This window comes from Rissa tridactyla, chromosome 10 (genome assembly GCF_028500815.1).
Source record: "Rissa tridactyla isolate bRisTri1 chromosome 10, bRisTri1.patW.cur.20221130, whole genome shotgun sequence".
Taxonomy (NCBI): domain Eukaryota; kingdom Metazoa; phylum Chordata; class Aves; order Charadriiformes; family Laridae; genus Rissa; species Rissa tridactyla.
Window position 1 is genome coordinate 22,024,486 of NC_071475.1, and position 21,237 is coordinate 22,045,722.

A 21,237-nucleotide genomic window follows, 5' to 3' on the forward strand; every position below is an offset into this window, starting at 1 on the left:
ACATATGCAATGAAATACGACCATCTTTTTCACGGCAGAGGAGACCCAAAGAATTGAGCGGCATTCTGAAGGCCCAAGGCGTAGATAGAGTTGGGTTCAGAATAAAGTAAATCCTTGCAATTTGTCCACTGAAATTCATGTTCCCTAAACGTAGTATCTTTTTAGACTCTGAGTTATTTCTAAGGCATTAACAAAGGGAAAACTGTTTAGTGAAGAATGCCTCTCGTTGTTACCAGTTAGTATTATTAAATAATGTATTCTTTATGATACTACTTTATGTAGTATCGTACTTACACAAGTTTTAAGATTGTGCTATTTAGCAGTTTTCCTTAACCTCTTGGTCACAGTACTATTGTTTGAAGACGGGCAACTTTACTCAGCAAAAGTAATCAACCTTATTACTCCTTCAAAAAGGAAAACAAATTGGAGTTCACTCTCCAAAATAACTTTATTATCCTAAGAAATCGGAGGGAAGGGAGGAGGTAAACACTGATGAAGAAATGAACTCTTTTTTTCCCAGTATCTGTTAAATATCAGCAACTGTATAATGAAAAATACTTACATAGGAAAATACTTAAGATCTTTTTGGATGTAAGAACAGGAGATCTTAATTGCTTATGTGCATTCGTATTTTAAATATATAAACCTAAAAATAAATAAAATATAAGTAAAAATAAAAATATTGCTTAGAGGAGTATAAATGTTAAAGATGGAGAGATAGGGAGGCAGACACTGGGAGCTTTGAAAACCTCTGTAGCCGTGTGTTTGGGCTCTAAAAACACTCAAGCCACATCCTGACCAAAGTTGTCAAGTGTGTTAAGATCACGGTACTATAAGAAATACAGACTGTTTAATTTTAATTAAACTGTTTTACTTCAGTTGGGCTTAGTTCAGTATTTTTATTTCTGCGGTATGATTTCTATCAGAAGAAAAGTATTTCATTGTCTTCTAGAATTAAGAGAGGTTTGTAGATTATTATCAGGATGGATGCATCCAGTTGTAAGTATTAGCTGTGCTGGAGTTTTCATTGCGTCGGTGATAAACTATGTAATACCTACGGTTTGTAAATGTATGTTATTTTTGGTTAGGAGTTGCAGCTTAAAGCAAAACTCCATAGTTAATGAGCTCCAGTCCTCCATCAGCAGGGAGGTTCATGAACAGAAGGGCGAGATGGTCTGGACTGGGATGCCTTAGTTGCTTTCTCTAAAAATAAGGGCTAAATCCTGTCCCTCAGCCTTGCAGTAGATTCTGAGGTCCATGAAGAAAGCAGCGTGGTTCTGCGTGCAGAGGCAGCCCCGGTGCTGGGACTGCGCCAGCCCTTTGTGTCCCTGCTTTGCCTGGCCTTTGTCTCCTGTCACGCACCTCTGAGGCCACTTGCAAATTTTAGAAAGGGCACCTCCATCGTTGACACTGCACCAGAACCAGGCAGCTACCGAAACTGCGAATGGAAGTCTCGGATTTCTTCTCCATCCTTCCTGCAGAATGTTCTTGCTGCTTGGGCAGGTTAGCCTTCGTTAAGAAAAGACATGTCCAGATAATTACATCCCTTTCTAAATTGGAGATCAGAACGAGGAACAGCAGCATCCTTCAAATAGGCATCTTGAGGAAGCAGCTGCATTTTAGCTGTAGCCTCCGGTTCACGTCAGACTAAGTTTACAGACTATGGCATAGCGATCTGAATAGAAATTAAACCTGCGGCACTTTTAAGTGGTCTTTCTCTCAAGAAATCGGGAAAGTTTAGTTCATATCACACGAGTTTATAATCAGAATCAGCTTTGCTACAAAAGCCTTGAAATAATACTTAAAAAACTATGTTGACAGGAAAAGAAAGATGTGAGTTACTAAAAAGTTACGAACAAGGTTGTGATAATGACTCATGCGGCTCTTTTTTTTTATTATTATTTTATTGCCTCAGTTTAGCCCTTTCATTTAATTACCTGAAATATGAGGAGTGATTTTTTGAGCCCTTATTTCTACCTGTCTCTTAAATGTCTGGCACCTCCATCAAGCTGTTGCCAGATGCTATTCCTCTTGTAGGGCCAAGGAATAAGTGTCACAAGGAGAGGGATCTAAATAAAAGTGAATTGTTGTTACGTGGATGGGTTGAGGACGGCATCCCAAATACTTATGGGAAGAGGTAGAAGAAAGCATCCAAATATGCAAAAATTGAAAACAAAAGTGTTTTTCTGGAATTACAGATAATCAGAGTATGCAGTATGAAATAAAGCAGTTACGGACTGCTTTATATGTACATAATTTTGAAGGCCCCTACATTCAAATGAGTTTTTATATATAAAAATATGTCCTTCCACTAAACCAAAAACATTCACGTGCACAATATGCATTTGTTTCTGCTCACCCTTCTCCAGTAAGATTACTTAAAACTTTTATCTTTCCATCTGAACTTCTTTTTCTCTTTGGGGTGTGGTGGCTTAAAGTTGCTCCATAACTGTCTCCAGTTCCTGGAGGATCACACCTGGAATCTGGGGCCAGGGGAAATACCACAGCAACAACTGCAGGAGCCCCAACCGCAGGGACCTCGCGTTTATCCAAAACCTCATATTTCAATTCAAAAATTCTTCATGTCCAAAAGTCTTATTGATTTCTTGGGGGGAGGGAGGTTTGGGGTTATTTATCAGAACCCTGCATATAGACTCTTTTTTCTCAGAAGACATTAATGAAAGAGGTTTGCTCTTCTGGATTTTGCCTCACTTTTGTGAGATCTAATGCTATTTTATCCGAAGGAAGTAAACACCACTACTACAGAAATTGCAGAAATTCTTACTCAGTTGCCCCGTCCCTGCCATTAGCAATGCTGTTGTTCTGATCAGGGCTACTGAAGACATGGTTGGGATGTGGCAGTGGCTGCAGCGCCTCTCGGGTTTATACGCTCGCTGAAAGCAGTCAGCAAAAGAACATTGAGGAGAATAGAGTCCATGTTGTTTGTTTGAAGCTGTAAAGGTCAAGTTTCTGGGTCCAGCAATCTAAAATAATTGCACAGTAAAGCAGGAGGCAAGAGAAGGGGACCCGGGCTGTGCGGCCATCCAGGGTCACTGTGGGAAACGGCTTTTTCTGCCCCAGTGATGATACACGTGTGCTGCTCCCAGGCGCGTACCTTTTCCTCCGCTCCGAGATCTCCATCCTCCGTTCTGAATAGTGGAGAGGGGAAGGGCTTCTTATGAAACATCGGTAAAACCATATTTATACTCTTTTGTGTTTGTGCTTGTTTTGGAGCCCCCGCTATGAAATGGGGGTTATCTTCCTACTGAATTGGGTGTATCAAAATAGAAATTCATAGTAAATCCTCAGTTTACCTGGTGCTAATTCTTACGGGTGCTAATAGAATTTTACACCATCTGATAAAGATACAACTTTCTGTTTTTAAGAAGGAAGACTCCTCATTGAAATTAACTAGAAAAGGCTTTCTTAAATTTATACGCCTTTATTTGTTTTGCAGTATCATAGGGAAACTTCCAGAATTGATGCATTAACTAATCCAAGACAGAATACATTTTGGGTAATGGGATAAACTACTTTGAAATACCCAGAGACTGCAGTACGGTGTTGATAGTGACACCGGTTACATTACAGCCAGAACAAAACTAAGCCAAACATTTGCACCCAAAGGCTAGGTGATTATCTTCAGACTGTTTACCGGCAGGATTAGGAAAGAAAGGTTTTTATTAACACCCTGTCACTCTTTGTCTATTAATGATCAGCGCAATCCAGGACCACCCCTCCTTGCAGCATACAAATGTTAAACTACTTGGTATTCTGTAAAGAAGGGGGGCAGACCTGGGGATGAGATTTTCAGCAGTGCCCGTCTTCAGTTTTGGGGGCGAGTTGCTTCAGCGGGTTCCGTGTGGAACGGGAGAGGAGGGGAAGCCTGCAGTCACTCCTCCCTGTGCCCGAAGAGCTGCTCCAGGTGGAGTTTCTACGTTCGGAGTAGCCTGCCCAGCGCACGCAATTGCAGCTCCCATTTGCTTCCAGTTTAAATCGGGCATCTGTCTGTAACTGGCCAAGAATTGACATGCGAACCAGAACACAAATGAACTGAAAGTTTGCGAGCAGAACTGGCCTCATCTACCATATTCACCCAAATTCAAATGATGGTAAAATAATGCTAGGAGTCCAAGATAAATGCCTTGAAGTCTGAAGGTAGGGTATAGACCCATTATTTCATTTCCCTTCCTTGGGTCTGGATGCTATAGATACTATGCCCAGTTTATTATGGTCCAGTCTTACAAACTCTTGGTCTCTTGAAGAAGAATGCTGACAAGTAACACTATCAAAGCTGCCAGAGGAACCCAAGAACTCAGTTTTGGATACTTGGGTTCCATGAGTACAGAGATAGGACCAAAAAAAAAAAAATATTATTCTTTAGATTGGAAACTAGACATTTGATATGCTTAACCTCTCTTACAGAGAGTGAAAAAAGTCAGCCGGCAAGGAGAATAATCTTAACCTCAAGAGGAATCTGAACAGAATTTGTCACAACAGCCAAAAATTAATGAACCCCCTTCAAAGCAATACTGCACAGGATAGAAAAGATAGAATTCTAGACAAAATAGTGTGTGTTGGCTGCTTATTCATACTGCTTACAAACCCTCTAAAATGTACGAGAGGTTGTGAAAGTCTTACTCCAGACTTCGGAGCAGCTGTCCCATCTGTCCAGCATTACCACTTTCCCTATGCAACCCTGCCGTATTTTTAATTAAATATGCTATAAACTGTTCAGTCCTGTAACAGACCTCCTTGCCACATTTGCTTATTGGAAAGCTTTGAGTTTGCCAACAAAAAAAAGCAAATTAATTTGCTTAAAGATTAATGTGATATGTATTCATATATCTGTATACGGGAAAGATTATAATTTCTCAAAAGACGTATGAAAGGAAGAAAGAAGTATTAGCGATACAAAAGGAGTATCTTAACTTTGGCTTAAACCACTGGTATTGCTAGTGCTGCCAAAAGAAGGCAATTTGTCCAAAAAGAAGGCAAAACTTATTGAGTGATTGACATTACGGTAATGTTTTAAAATAAGCAATTAAATACCTAACATTTAGCTTTACAAACACTGATATTTTTAAAGCAGATTATTTTAGAGAGTTAGAAATGTTTTTTAAGATAATTAAGATTTTAATTTTCTTATATTTGCGATTCAGTATCTTGATTTGCATGTATTAGCTTCTGAAAGAATTAACACTGATGCTCTCTCAGTTATGGGAGATCTCTGAAGAAGAAAGGTGTGAAGTAGTGGAAGCGTCCGTACCGTGTGTAGGTGCTTGGGCATTCACGTGCCATTCACTTCCTAAGAGAATACGTGTCTCCATTGAAAAGGTACATCCTTGCGAAAGTCTTTGCCTGTGTTACGTATGGCCCTTGGAGCAGGGATCGTGTCTGCTGCGTTTTAATGAACAAAGTAATGAGTAACACTATCAAGTGCCAGTACCATGAGAACAATGTTACGACTTAATAAGTTGCCCTTAACCTGAAATGTTTAAGACCTTTTCAAAGCAAGTCCCTTAGCAGCAAATACTCTGGTTTCTCTGTTCATGTTGAAGGATTTGCCAACTATAGTCTCATAAAAATGCCATTACTTTTTATCCTCTTCCCGTTTATAATTTTCTTCATTTTTCTTTGCTCCGAGTCCAGAAAAAGGCTCTGCTAGTGCTAGAACTCCATTTCACATACTTTGAGTTGAGATGAGCTGTACTGCATGCAAAAAGGTCTGTACTCTCTGTTCTCAATAACGACTCTACTTTTTATTGCTTCAGTTATTTGGTTTTCAACTTGGAGGCATGTAAATCCTTATCTTTATTTACGATAAGGAACCTGAGTTAAACTCAGGGGCAACTTGCACTTTTGCAAATTGACTCAAATTTATTTGTGATCTTTCAGAGTCTTGTTTTGAGTTTATTGGAACACTGAAAGGGCTTCATCTTCTACTAATACTGAGTACTAATTTTTAACTGCTTTAACGAAGAATTTGACATCCGTGTGGTTGAGATTCTGTCCGTTTAATGCAAAATGTGTCTGTTTCATTCTGTTCTTCTATTTTTTTATATTTATTTATTTATGTTTTACAATGGCCATAATTCTTTCTATGTCGAGCACTTCTAGTCAGCTGGAGACCACTTCTGCCATGGCTGTCCAAACGCTTTACCGTCATTGGGTTTATTGTGTTTTTTAATCAAAATTTTCTGGCCACCGTCATCACCTCTGAAAAATAGTTTCATAGTGATCGAAGTATTTTTTTCTTCTTATACAGAAGACTCTAGATCCTGTGGGGGTGAGCGGGGAGACTGGAAGTTGAGTCTAGGTGCTGAAGGAAAACTGATGCATTTTGTCAAAATGGTTCGCGTAGTGTTCGTGGGAGATCAAAGGTGACTCCTAGATTCCCACAGGAGTGCCGCCAAATTATTGATGATAACAGCGGTTTGGTGATGCGATAGATAGAACAATATACTGCTTTGGGAATGAATCTGGCAGATCCTTCCGGTGTCTGAGGCTGTCACAGCCACCCCGTGCAGGTGTTCCACACAGCTCTTGCTTTCGACGCTTACGGCGCAAAGGAGACCACAACCATTCTTCTGCAGGGTTGATTTCTGAATTATTATGCAAGCTTTTAATTGTTCCAGACAATCTTTACTGAAGTAAAGAGACAGATGATTACTTCAGGATATCTGCTGAGATGCTAGCTCATCCTTGTTCTTTTGGGAGTGGAAACCTAACGTTAAACCCCTATACTTCCTTTTCTCTTTTGCTAACCAAGCAAGATGCTATTGACTGATCTTTAAACAGCTGAAGAAGAACAAATGTGTTTAGCAAACAGCTCAGCTCTCAATTTATCTCTCAACCAGACAGGCTGGCAAACAGCAGTTTCATTGCAAAACTGTCACCCAATTCAGGTGCTTGAAGCTGTTGTACTAGTTAATAATTCTAGATATAAACAGAATGCAGCAGCAGCAGCAGCAAAACCGGCCCGATGCTGAGGGAACCTGAACAAATCTTTTCTTCGGTGATTGCAGGATGGATTTCTTAACGTAAGTCCACATTATTACTATTCACTCTTCCTCCACCGCTCCTAGACCCAAAGTTCAGGAATCCTTAGTTCAAAAGATGTTTCTGCTAGTTAAGATGTAAAGGCAATTCTATTTTTCCTGCTTTGTATCTTAGTTTTCTGTTATCGCATGAATAAATGTTTACAGCCATCTGTAAAATAACTTCAGTCCCCAGCACAGTAATTAACTGAACCACGCTTTCTGAAATCACAGGGAAGAAAAGTAGTGGAACTTAGTGGGCTGTTTGGACACAAGTGTTCTGGATCTGTAACCACTGAGCTTGTTAAGAAGGTAACTGTAACCATAGCAGGCTTTTTTCCTTTCTTCTATGGAAAGCAGCGTGTGGAAGAGCATTTTGTAGTCTCGGTCGTGCCTCCAGTTGCATGAGGAGGTTAAATGTGGTGAGGTAACGATCATATCTCTAACTGAAAAATCAAATCCTTCTAGGAAAGTTTTATCGCTTGGGCTAAAAGAAGGACACGGAAGTTTCTGAAGGTGAAAATTACTTTAGAGTAAGCAGTGGGACAGACCTAAACTCTACTAACCCAACACGAAATAGAAAATGAGGAGGAAAAGATGGTGAATAGAGCTATGTATTGCATATTGACGAAAAGCTCACTATTGCACTTGAAAAGGTGTAGCATGTTAATCAGTATGGGGCCCGCTACCCAATTAATACAGTCACTGTGCAAATGTGCAAATTTATCATCTTTTCTAGATGATAAATATTGATGATAGATATTTCATCGTTCACTGTAATTCAAGGCATTTGTATTCAGAAAAAAATTACTGCGTTCCAACAACACGCCTGTTTGCGAACCCCATGAACACTCGTGAAGTCGATAAAGCAGATGCCAGGGAGTATTTTGTCTCCATTTCATATGGATATTAATTTGCACGGTATTATTTTTCAATGTAAATGCTTTACAGAATTTGGTTACTCTTCTGTGGTTTATTAGCGCAGAACTGCTAGTCTACATCCAAAATGCATTTCCATTTGAGGCTTTCAAAATGTAGGAGGCCTATACTGAAGCTCATTAGGGCTCTCAGGTAGGTCAGGATTTTGTGAATCTCGGTGTGTTTTTGGCTCAGGATGCAAAAATTCCTTGTGTTGAAGGCAAGAGTTGGTGGGGTTTGGCTTCCTTGTTAAACCAGAAGATTATGCAGTTTTATTTTTTTTAATTAGAAGAATACATTCAGTTTATGAGAGTGAGGTTTTAAAATCTAGATTTTATAAAGTTTCAAATACAAGAGGTGAGCGTATTTTTAACAGATGTGTGGTATTCTTTTAACTTAAATACTACCTAAAAACCAGCATGATTTCCTAATGTTGTTCAAGGTCAGTTTTCTTTTCCTGCACTGTTTTTACAGCTGCTACTCATGTTACCAGAAATATTTCTCTCTACTTCACAAGCCTCAAATACCACATCATTTGCCTAGTAATCAACATCTGCCTAATTTCAGCTGAAGAATAACACTCTCTTTATACTCTAAAGTCTGTAGAACAACATCCATAATGTTATTGTAGATTTCCATTCGTAGCTGCGTGCCCCTTCCTCCGCGCGGAAGAAACCCCACATTATTGAGATACTTTTTAATGAGAAAGTTAGGGATTACGGTTGGCAGATTAATAGGATTAAGCCTTTGGCAGTCTTTCATGTTCTGCGTTTTATATTATTTAATCTTTGTTTCTAAGCTCGCATTTTGTTTTCCGCACAGCGTGTGTAGAATGTTGGTTTTGAAATCATGGGGTTTTAGTTTCTTCGCACTATAATGCACGCTTTTAAATCAAAGTCACACAGGTCTGGATTTTCTTATCCTGCATTTATAGCATCCTCAGCAATGAGTCAGTGTACTGAGTTGTTTCTAAATCAGGCAACCAGCATAATTCTTCTCAGATTTCGTTTTGCTACACAATACTCAGCTCTGTTTTTTTCACTAAAGCTAAATTATTTTATGGTTGTCAGCTACCTTCTGATTGACAGGAGCGTTGTGCCCAGCGGATTTGGCTCCTTAAAATTCTGTCCCGTTGTTCAGTTCCATGATGCCACCTCATTTTACAGCTACAACTTTTAAGCTGTTGGGAACACTGCCACGAAAAAGTTCAGAAAGCAAAGGAAAGGAGAGTGACTGCATTTTTCCAGACTGAGCCCCATTTTCATGCTGAAATGGCAGGGTTCTGAAGAACGGTAATTACAGAAGATTGGAAATGATTTCCTAGAGTTGCATGATATTGGCAATGCAATTCAAGTCTTACATTCAGAACCGAAAAGTAAGTTAGGAAAGTAACTAGACATGGAATTTTGAAGTAAGTCCTCAAAATGTTTGCTTCTGTCTTAAAACCTGAAGTAGGTGTGGGGTTATTTGTAGATCTTATTCATTAATACTTCCTACTCACAAACAAGAAATTCAGTCTTTATCCTCCGAAGCTGTTTCACTAACATTTTGTTAAATATCATCTGTGAATGGAAGGACTCCAACTGCTATTGCCATAGCAGCGCTCCACAATTCATTGAACGTGAGTATTGAAGCGCGTCATCGAACATTCAGCAGACAGGTACAAATACCCGTAGTTGTAAGCAGTCATTAACAGCACCGCATCTCTGCACCCAGTGCCGTCATTGTTTGTATTTTTGAAAGCATTTTGACGTTTCAGGCTACAATGCCAAGAAATGTGTATGTGCTGCAATTATAACTTAATTGTAATATGCAGGCATTTGTACCAGTGACGGGCCTTGGCAGGGACGCGGATGCTTTTTCTTTGTTAAGAGCTTCACTCTAAGTGCATCAGTAGCTACTTTAAACTAAGTAACTTCCTAAGATTCATGTCGTTTTGGTGGGTTTTGAATTTTCCTTGAAAATACTATTAATGTGCATAAAAGTATGCATGACAGACAAGTAAGAAAAATTACTGTGTAATTCTTTCACACGTACAAAAGTAAAGCAACCTATGCCCCGTTCGTAGAACTGACTTTGGTGGGACATCGTACAGCCAAAAGAGGTGAAAGGTGGGTTTGGTATTTTTACCATTTATGAATGTGTTGGAAAGTGCGTTAAGGGTAAAATGTCTATTTATCAATATTGTTTGTTAATGAACTTAATACTGATCACGTAACAAAAAGTGGACGTTGGGAAGGGTATGACTGCATGGTTCCTACATGCCAGCCTTGTTTCCTGAGCACTTAAAGGACTCCCTCGAGCACAGGATTGGAATTTGGTTTTTCTCAGCCACTGGCTGAGGACATCAGGGGAAGAGAATTACCTCATTTTCAGCACCTCTGCATTAAACCTACCAACTATGAATAACGGTACTTTGGAGATTAGTATAATTTCTAGCTGGTTTATAAGATGATTCACTGGTTAATATAATTAGGGTTCTGCAAATATTGTTCTGACAGCACGGTCTTTCAATGGCACTAATACAGTCTCACAGCTTCTCTTTCCTAATAATTCTTGCAAGAAGCACACTCAGGTGCTGTGCTTTGCCTCTCGTTTGAGAGAGAACTAGAACTGTGAAAGTCCAGTAGGTTATTCACGATTCCAAGAATTCACAATTCTTGGAGTGGAAACTCAGCTTTCATCTCTGTGTGGGACCCCTGAGAAATGTAGCTGAATCCTTTCCAGTCAGGGAGGAGTTACTCTGGAAATATCCTTGTGCATTATTGTCCCTGATCTCCACTCTAGAGGAAGGACACTGCTACGAAGCAGTAAGATCTGCCTTTATTTGGCAGGACGATAACGTAAATGCCGATCATACGCCAAGTACCATGACCTTTCCCTGCTCCGGAGTGGGGCCGTCCTGCCCCTGCCCTGCAGCGACCACGTCAGGCCTTGGGGTTTCTCATGGGACTCTGTGGGAACCCTCACAGAAGGCTAAGGCCTGTCGCATCCCTGTCTTTAATGGGCTTTTGTTACGTGGTGTGGTTATTACTGTCTGCGCGAACGCGGTACTCCCAAACACGTGAAGATTAATGACATAGCTGCTTAATTCTGCGTCAAAACCCCCGCTGAAGGTGCTTATCAACCTAAACGTGCGAGTAATCAGTGTCTGCATGATGGCGCTGTGCACAGCAAGTAGGCTTGTGAGATTCAAAGTATGGTGAGTGCGCATAACATTAATAGAGTGAGAATAAAATATAAAGTTGACTTTAATGTCACTGTTCACCTTTTCTCCCCTAACTTGGAAGAAGTGCTGTCTACATTTCTAATAGGTTTTCCAATGCTGATTTTCCCCATCAGGTAAAGTTACTTCCCACTCTAATAATGTACAAATTAATCCATTCCAGTACAAAAATGGGTATTATATTGCAGAGAGGAAAAATTGTGGGACACTGAGCCATGAAAGTTTTAATATGGAATTCAATACTAAAGAAATAGCATATTGTAATTTTATCCCAGAGGGAGATGACTTTGAAAACTTAATTCGGGTGTATTTAAATAAAATTTTTACTGTTATTTTTAAACGTGATTAAAATTTAATATATCATCTGGCACATCTTTACAATGCCTGATCTCAGTGATCTTACGAGATTTTAACAGGCCGAAAAGGCTGCCAAGCTCCAGCTGCGAAGCTTCCATCGTATTTCAAAACGGGCCACTCTTCTCCAAAGCTATAGAACTGTTCTCTGAAGCTGTGTTATAGACTTATTTGTACTCAAGATCTGTTAGTCGTTTCTGTTGGAGGGTGGTGCCTGATATTCAGTAAAACTATCATTATTGGTGTATGTTTAAGAAAAAACAACAACCATAAGACAGTTTAAATCAGAAAGAATACATCTAACTTTAAACATAGGCTGTACGTAGCTACGACAAAGATAGCTGAAGATGGGCGTTACGTAGCTAAGAAATGCAAAGTATTTACATATTTGTCCTACTGTCCAAAAAAGAACCTTGCGTATGCCTAAGGGGGAAGAACGAGCTTGAATGACAAGTGACAGGCTTTAGGAAGGAGTCGGCCCTCTCCACGTACGCCATCTCTCTCTCCAGATTGTCTCATTTGATGTGAACATCGGTTTAGAATTGAGTCCGGGGAGACCGTAGTCAGTGGCAAAAGGGAAATCTGTTACCTTGGCACTATCTGATGAACTCAATTGCATCCACGGTTCTCTCCCAAAAGGCCATTATCAGAGGAATTTTCATTCATCGATTTGAAACTATGGTGCCTCACTACTGAATTTGAGATGTTAAACAGCACATCCTCACCACGTTTCATTTCTGGCGGGGGAAGGCCTCCTGCGCTATTTGGTGGGGTGAGGAGGTCAGCGCTGCTGATTAGCAGAACTGCTGTTTCAGAAACCTCCCATCTCCAGTTCCAGTGCAAGTCCTCTTGAGGAGTGTAGGTGTTCGGTGGGGTTTGAAGGCATCCAGCACATTTTAGGAGACCCTCAGCACAAGTCAGAAGAACATAAAAGGAATGAATCTCCCTTTTATTAAAAAAAGCCGTGTATGTTCATGGTGCCAGGCGCTTCCTACAAATGAGGATTTGCCTCTCTTTGAAGTGAAATTTAAAACTACTGAGAAGTTCATGAAGGCTGCTCAGATTTGTACGAAATCACACCTTCTTCAGGCTAAGTGGGAAGAGTAACACCCCCAAGGCCAGGCAAGCATGGCACTAGTGATGTACTACCCGTCATTACTGTTCTTCCTGCGGTGTACAGCCGTGTAACGCCTGCAGGGCTCGTCTCTCGTCCCCCATTGCAGTTCTGGCCCAATACCTTGCAGGACCAGAAGCTTTCTCGTCCCCTGGCTCTGTCGGGAAACCTCTTATTTCTACCAGGTTACTCGGGTGGTGTGGTAGCTGTGGGTGTTTAGAAAGAGTGGAGCAGTAAAAGGCAAAATGTCACATCACTAACCACGTGAACAGAAGTAAAAGTGAAAAGAGTTTGTCCCAGATTTAATGAATTTCTCTGCTTATTTTTTCTGGAGTATCTCCTATGAATGCGAAGGTTTCTGAGTGGCTTCACACGTTCAGTTAGTGCCTCAAGTCGTGTCTATTGATTCAACCCCCTCCACCTCCATTTTCACTCCACCCAAATCACAAGGGATCCCAAAGGAAAACAAAACTGTTACGGATTTATAGTGAAACTGAGAAATAATGCAGTAACTGGAGTACATACAGTGGTTGGTAGCTCTGTGAGCAACACTGAGACTTTGTGTCAGTTCTTACTTTACTGTGGAATTTAGAGGCATGACATGGTTTCTTTCTTTTTTTTTTATAAGATGAGCTAGGGGTTTGTTCTGCAAGGAAATACTTGAATGTGTTTGTGGGTACAGAAATGGATGAACTTAAAAATAACTGAAAAAAGTTGAATAATCTCAGGAAATAGCTGGATTAGCATCCAGCTCCCACAGGTTTTGGTAGCTGAGGAAGTATGAAGATGTTGAAGTTAAAGTACAAATCTTCAATCTAATCTTTAATTATCTTAAATATTTAAAAAAAAAATGTCTAGACACGGTGATATTAACAGGAGCGGTTTGAGGTATGGTAGTGCATGGGATATTGAACAGCACGGCCTGGGTTTCACAGTCCCTCTGAAGAACCGGGTGGCCCAAAGGACACCGCTGTGGCTTCAGGCCCGCTCTGCTCCAAACGGAGGGGGGCTGCGGATTTGCCGTGTCAGGGCATGCTCTAGTGGCAGAGATTGTAGGGGTTTTTTTGTGTGTGTATAGTTGGACTTGATAATCTCAAAGGCCCTTTCCAACCATGGGGATTCTGTGATTCTATGATTCCCGGGGCATGGAGCTGTGCCCGGGGCTCCAGCCCTTCCCGGGGCAGGAGAAGCGGGCGCTGGCGTCAGGGATGGAGGAGCTGGATGCCAGGCTGGGCGGTGGAGCCCCCTCTGCCCCAGCTGCTCTAAAGTCATTCTGCTCTGCTTAGGCAAGGTGGTGTGGCCAAAGCAAGTCAGATAATTCTGCCATAAAGGCTTAGAGCAGGTTTTATGTCTACATACAGGCTAATGCATATGTAAAAATATGTATACACATATTTCTATGAATTAATATCTACACCTCTCTATCATTTTATAACATACAGAAATACTGGTTTTAAATGATACAGAAAGGGATCCTTGATGTAAACATTCCTTAGCGAAAAGGCGCAATTAATTTAAGCGGGAATATTTGTAGAAGTGAGAGCTTGAGCATCAAGGCCAGATATAAAGTAGTTTTAATTTACAGTCTTCAGTATTCAACTATAAATAAAAAGTAGCATATATCTACCATTTGTAAAACGTATCTAGGAATGGAATAAATCTCAATAGATATAATAAGAGTGGCCAGAATGGCTTCCCTAAGGAAGATGGCTCCAAGTGAGTAGTTTGAGTTTCCTCTGTGAAGTTGTTTATTGAGAAAAATCTCCACATTAAGTCTGCTGAAGAACTGTCACTTTCTTAGAATGATGGACTGCAGCGGGCTGGTACCGTAAAGGGATATGCATATGGTTTAGCTCCTGGTAGCACAACTTCTATTTTCTTTCACACCTCGAACAACCCCAGGTTTGTAGTGCCTGGTGTAGGTAACTTCATGAAAGAGATTGCTTAACACAACCAGATTAAAAACCAATTTAACTGATGGCCACAAACAGAGCTGAGGGTTTGTCATGGCTACAAAGATTTTCTGTCAGGGGATAAAAGCAATTAATCAGTATGCAGAAGGTATTGCCTGCCCCATAGAGATGCTAATTTTGTGACACTTTGGAAACTCATGTTCTACATTTACTGTTCACACTAGATGGAAGCTAACCAGCCTTAGCTTCAGCTAATGAAATCAAAAGACTGCAAAATGTCACATTTTCTTATCCCCATGCAGTCTAATTTTGAGATATTTAGTTTCTTTCTAGCAGTTGTTTGACAACCACGGCGCTGACTGAGTATCGTGAAACACAATCGTCCTAAAGACTGGAAAGTTATATTTATACAGAACTGCTGTAGCCAGTTTATCTGCAGAAAATAAAGGGCCTATCAGTTTCCTGCTCAAGTATTTTTGGAAAATGACAAAAAAAAACCCCACAACCAATTAAAGAAATTGTAGTATAGCAGAACAAAGATCAAGTGTTTCAACATGTTACCACTGGGGACTTTTCTTTTGGGGAGTTTTTTCTTTTTTTTTTTTTTCCCCCCAAAATGCTATATAAAATATATATGTGCATAATTTACACATAGCAGACATTTAGATAGAATAACACATTTAGTTACACATTTAGATAGAATATTCCGTTACAGATACTGTTACCAGTAGCCATTTGAAAGTTCAGGTATTCTTCCCTGCTTACTCTAAGTTAGGACTTAATATAGAAGCTGTTCCTATTGGGGAAGAGAAAAAAAAAAAAAAAGAAAAGGCACTGAATAATAAAGCAGTTTCACCAATTTGTAACCACAAAATGTTCTGGAAAAACAAGAGAAGCAGAACAGCTACTGTAATTTATTTTTTTTTCCATCGCCCTCTCTTTAGAAGGGATCTCTGCAGTCATTTGCTTTTAGAATCCTGGGCGAGCCTGAGCCCCCCGGTTAATCGCGTTCCCTGCGGCGCCCGCGGGAGCGGTGACTCACCCAGCGCCGAGTCGCAGATGAGCTGCTGTGGGTGCGCGGGGGCACAGCTGCAGGCCCCCACCTCCGCCGGCCTGCGGCTCAGCACCAGCAGCGCCGACAACAGCAAGGTGCTGGCCAGCGGGCTCATGGCGCTGGTCGCTCGGCCGGGAGAAAAAGCTTTCTTAGGCTTGGTTTTCCAGCTGAGCTTGCTGCCGGCTGGCCGAGCGCTTCCGCAGGCGGTGGAGTTTCGGCGCGGGGCGGTTGAGGGAAGCCCTCTAATGCTGGCTCGCAGTACCCGCGGATGTTCACTGACTTCTCATTTCCCTGGCGTGGGACCCTCTTATTTATGGCCCTGACACTAACTCCCAACTCCGCCTTCCTCCGAGGAAAAAGCACATCATTGGTGAAAGTTACTGTACCAGCAGAGAGGTTACCTTAGCAAGCATTGCAATGTTGCTGTTATGAGTCAGTAGAACTATTAATAATCAAAAGCCTTTTGCAAAAACATCTTTTACAAGTCTCTGAAGCTGATTTTATGCTCTTTAGCAGGAGGAAGATTTTTATCTTTTTCTAGCAAATTTCCTGCTAGTTTGAATTGAAAAACTAGTTCTGCTACCTTCTCTTTTTTGCCCAAGTAAACAAAGCTGTCCTTTCTTAAGCTCTGTTTTCGTTTGCAGTCCCTCATCTTCCCCGGCACTTCTGTGCATTTTCTTGGAATGACGTCCCTGTTTGCAGGCTGGACAGAACTTCATTCATGAAAAGGCAACGTTTCAATGCTCCGTTTGTGAGCCCTGAACAATCGGTAGTTACAAGGAATAAAGCATTAAAAATAAAAGCTGCAATAAAAGGCATTTCTTATTATTTCATCGCAGATTTAATTTAAAATAAGAAGGAAAAAGATACCATTGGTGTACACTGGAGGCACGGCTCTTTCTCTGCCTTCCTTATTAATGCAAGCTCTAATCGACACGGATCTGTGTCTGCACTTTCTGGCTCCTGTTATACAGGGACCACAGACATAAATACAAGACTTCGGAAATCTTTTTCAACTTCAGCTCTTTGGTTGCTGTAGCGATCTGGGCATGTGTGACGTGTACACACCCTCTTTTGTAAAACAGTTGTTTCATGAAGGAGCAGCAGAAGCTTTGATTAGAGAGTAATAAAATGCATTGATAAAATAGATTGGCATGCAGGACAGAAGTGCTTAAAGGACTGCACGTTTTGTCACTTCACAAATCAAGCTTCGGTATTGAATATTCATTAACATAATTTGAACCATTTCAATCCAGACTTGTGAAAACATGTCTTGTTGAGGCTGTGATTTAGGCGTACACAAAGTAGCTCGCTGTCTCTATATAGATGTGTACGTGGTCCGCAGCAGCAGCAGATTTATTTTATTTTTGAACAGCAAGAGGTCAGAGAGCAGTGTTAGTGCTCTGATTCTTGGTTGGTTACACACACACCCACACACACCCCCGCCCCCGACACACTTTGGCTGTTAAAGAAAAACAAAATATGCAAATATTCAGAATTACTAGAATTGGGTCTCATTTTTAGATTTTAGATGTACGTTCAAAAGCTGAGCCAGGAATGTTGTACACTATGCCCTGATTTAGTTCAAGCAACCATACTTTAATTTTTATTTTTTCAGTCTGAAGTTTTGGCCAAGTCCAGGACTAACACCTGAAAATAATTTAGACCTGTGAACACTTCCATTCTTACCTGGAGGAAACTTACTTCTTTCAGGAAGCTTTTCATGTGAGTGGAAAGATAAAAAAGATGTGAGGCTGAAACCTCACGCAGGAAGTTCAAGCTACAAGAAGGCTGAACCCCCCCACACCCCCCCGAGCAGGTACTTTAGTGGCCTCTGTGGTCAGTAGTTCTAGGAGTATTGATTTTCAAGTCTCGCTCAGGGCAGCAGGATTGGAAAGTGATGAAGGAATTAATTGAGAGCCATTGATTGGTTTCCAGATGACATCACATGGCTGCTGCTATAGATGATCTAAATAGACCAATTTAATTTCTGTTTCAGTCAAATTCAGATAATAAAGAAATATGCTGGGCAAAGTGTCTTCTCTGCCATGGAGCGTGCAGGGCTACCTAGTCCATGGCTGAGTAAGGCACGTGTTCCCTAAGATTGTCTGGAACAGCACGTCAGGCTACTGCGCTCTGCATGTCCTGGAGACCTTTCTATCTAGTGCAATCAAACTAATTGTACACTCAAACTAAAAATATTATGCTTATAACAAAATATAAAAATAATTTTGTGAAAAGTTAAAAATTAACGCACAACTGTCCTGTAGACATACTTGAGAATTAAGTACTTATGTTCAACTGAACGTGAGGAGGTGTAAACCTGCTAAAACTAAATCTCATGCGGTAATTGTACAAATGCCATAAAACCACATTTTAATTACAATCTTATATGGTATCGCCTGCAGCTACCCTTGTTTAAGAGTCTTTCAAAGCCACCTGTACACAGGTGGAATATTTAAAGCACTTAGAGAAGGCAATGGCCACAAGAGAGGTCGCTGGGAAAGTGCTCTACGCAAGGAGACCTTTCAGCGGTAACGGGGATTTTAGTGAAACTTGTGGCTAGAAGGTTTCTCAGCCCTAGTGTGAAACAACTGGTCACAACAGCAGGAAGAAAAGGAGATGTGTCCACCGGTCAGTCCTAGGTTGTATATTTACATGATAGCATTTGACAGGGATTTTAATAAGTCTGAAAATCTCAATACTCAGGAACATGCTCTCACAAATGCAAGAAAATGCATTTTTAGTCCATTTTTCAGAGGAGAAAAATATTACCTGCAGCTTCTACTGATATCGGTACAGTGACTGAGTACCTGCTACCTCTGAACAGTATCAGCAAGCATTAGGGTTTAGCTTGTCCTTTTTGATATTGTATATTGTTAGTATTTTGCATTGTATTAGGAAAGTTACTTTTAGAGAGTTGAAAAGAAACCCTAAGCTCAGCACCCATTCTGTACTGCAGTTAGATCTTCACCTTGTAAAATGCAAAGATTATTTGCAAGAGATGTATAAATATTCCTTGCCTAACTTTTAAGCAAAATAATCTTGTATCTTAAATGATAGTAGAGATATTGTAGCCAACATTTTATAAATATAAGCAGACCGATGCAAAATAAATACCTGGTCTTTTTACTATTTGTATAAATGGGTTTCTTTCACTACACTGTATACTATGATGCCTGTTTTCCTTTAGTTTGATAAGTAAGCCATGATATCATGGCAAATTATGTCGTAATACTAGTCAAGCTCATGCCCACCTCTTGGGCGTATTCTGATACAGCTAACACTTGCTAATGAGAAACAGCAAAGCTCATTTATCAAGGGATGTAGTCACCGATTCCTTCAGTTCATCATTGATGTAGCAGAAAAACCACTTGGCTCTCTCTCCTTTCTGTCTAGCAAAGCAAGCCTAGTGTCGAACAACTAATTTCTGTTTCCTAGTAAAACGCAAGAAGACAGAGAGAATTGTGGATAATCCACTGTATTTGTCGATGCGTGTGATACGGAAACCAGGCAGGGAAGCTGACAACAGTCGCATTTTTCATCAGCTTCATCTCTTCTCAGTGCAACTTCTAACTTTGCACAGGACTTCTAATTCTGGAGGGGCTTTTGTTGTCATGATCCTTGCTAATTCTTACAACGAAGCATTAGCATCTATCAACAGCGTTCTGGTCGTTAATTACCATCCTTGTTTCTTTCTCTTCTGACAGCCCCTAGAGACCCATGTTAGTAACACTAGGTCTCCTCCTGTTGGATGCCACGTGTGCAGAGTCCCGTGGAGTGAACGACTGCTTCCCCTGAACTCCAGGGGAAACTCGCGCTGAGATGATACTTTCATCTCTTCCCCGGGAGTTACTGGGGGCAGCAGGTGATGAGTGAGGAGCTGGCGTGGGGAGAGGCGGCGCAGCCTGGTCACCTCTCCTCCACGCTCTGCTCTCACCCGGTTCCCGGGCACCGATCACGAGCGTTTCTCTGGCAGGTCGGAGCGGACACTTGGAGTCGTGTCACGGAGCGCTGCACTGTGTTGCACGGGGATTGTCCTTTCTCAAAGGCTCTTTAATCATCACGGGGACACCTTGCTGTCCCTTCCAGCTGTCAAGCTGTTGGAATGGACACAGTGTCTTTTGGTTGAGCTGCCTGCCCTGTGCGTTAGCTTCTAGCAGGCTACAGGGTATAAGTTTTTATCCGTATCAGTCTTATTCCCTCTTCTTTGTGGCAAATGAATCTTATTTTAGAATGACAGCAGGCAGGATTCTCCACAGTAATAGCTTATCTGTCGCCTTCTTCATGCTGTGCTCAAGTTCTTTTCTCCCTCGTTCTCATTTGGCATTGCATTTGTTTTTCCTTAAAACTGTTTCCGTTTAACTGACACAGTCACGGTACACGTCTTGTACAAAACCTATACAAACAGGCAGAAAATTCAAAATTAGAAGAGTCTTTCACAAAATAGATGAGGTTTCATGGATTTTCAATTCCAGTGCCTCCATATGTACTGTAGCCTGCTTCAAAAGGGAGAGCATTTATAGCTGTCACTTCCTAAATTCTATGGTAAAAAAACCCTATGCAGTTTATAGACACAGCAATTTGGGAATTTTTTTTATAAGATGTCAAAATGTTACTTGGTTTTAGAGGCAGCAGTTTGCTAAATAGTTGGTAGAACGATTGGAACGGAATGAAAAACTGATGTACCAAAATCAAAATATAATTTGTCTCTGCAAAGATTTTGTTTTCTCCAGAATTTCTACCAGGGATCTGTGGGAACCGCTCTTTTTGACTTGCTGACTTTATACCTAACGTTTTTCTTTTTAATGACAGTTTCTGTTTGCATGCTGTACAGGTATTGAACGTAGGAGATTTTTCTGTCATCAGAGCACATCTGCGTTGGTTTAGATAACTGTTCTCTTTTAATTGAAAATCGTTGTGGAGACAAATGTATTTTAGATTGATTTCCTGGTTCAGATTTGCGTGATAGTGTCACTTTGTACCTAAGATCATGTCAAAACTTGTGTTCATGTCAGTGAGTACCAGGAGAATTGGTTTCTTACATCCAGTGCCATGAGGTGGTGGTAACCGTCTGCGAGGGTGCTCGGAATCCCCCGCGTGGCATCAGCTCCCGTTATTGCAGTGGGAATTGAGGGGGCCCAGCGTTTCCCTGGGCCGATCTATATTGCACTTCTTTAGTTTATAAGCCATTTTAACTCTCTGTTTTGAATAAAGAAATTACAATTAAGGTGCATTTACCTCTCTTTAGTTCCTGGGCACGCTGATCAAATTAAAGCTCTACTCTTTTTATCCACTTGAGCTTTTAAATTTCTTTAATGCCCCTATTTCCAAAAAGCTAACACGAAGCCTATCGGACTCTCCTTCGGCTTGCCACTTGTGTGAAATGTTTTCCCGGACAGAGAGAATGTTACACCTAGTTTTTCCTGTCAAGGTACAAGGCAGTGGAAAATCTGGCTGGACATCTCTGAATTGTTCTTTCTCTTTGTTGAGAGTAAGAGCTCTTTAAGGGGGATGTTTCTGCTTTTCGTAATTAAGAGAGGAATATGTCGAGCTACCCCTGCTGGTGACGGAGAGCTTCTGCGTGGCCGAGCCCTGACTTTATCTTGAGATTGTGT

The 21,237-nt window shown here is 40.9% G+C and overlaps 2 protein-coding genes across 6 annotated transcripts in view; one reads left to right on the forward strand and one right to left on the reverse strand.

Annotated features, from left to right (window-relative positions):
- Positions 1–21,237, forward strand: part of SYN2 (synapsin II) — a 195,429-nt gene that overhangs the window by 116,030 nt on the left and 58,162 nt on the right. The window lies entirely within an intron of this gene.
- Positions 1–21,237, reverse strand: part of TIMP4 (TIMP metallopeptidase inhibitor 4) — a 123,148-nt gene that overhangs the window by 13,805 nt on the left and 88,106 nt on the right. Inside the window, exon 1 of one of the 5 annotated variants that reach the window (XM_054216073.1) lies at positions 15,608–16,157. The exons of the other annotated variants lie outside the window; for them this stretch is intronic. Coding sequence (XP_054072048.1) covers positions 15,608–15,734 — 127 coding nt within the window. The 5' untranslated portion in view covers positions 15,735–16,157. Of the gene's footprint in view, positions 1–15,607; positions 16,158–21,237 lie in introns of those variants that run through there. 5 annotated transcript variants of the gene reach the window in all.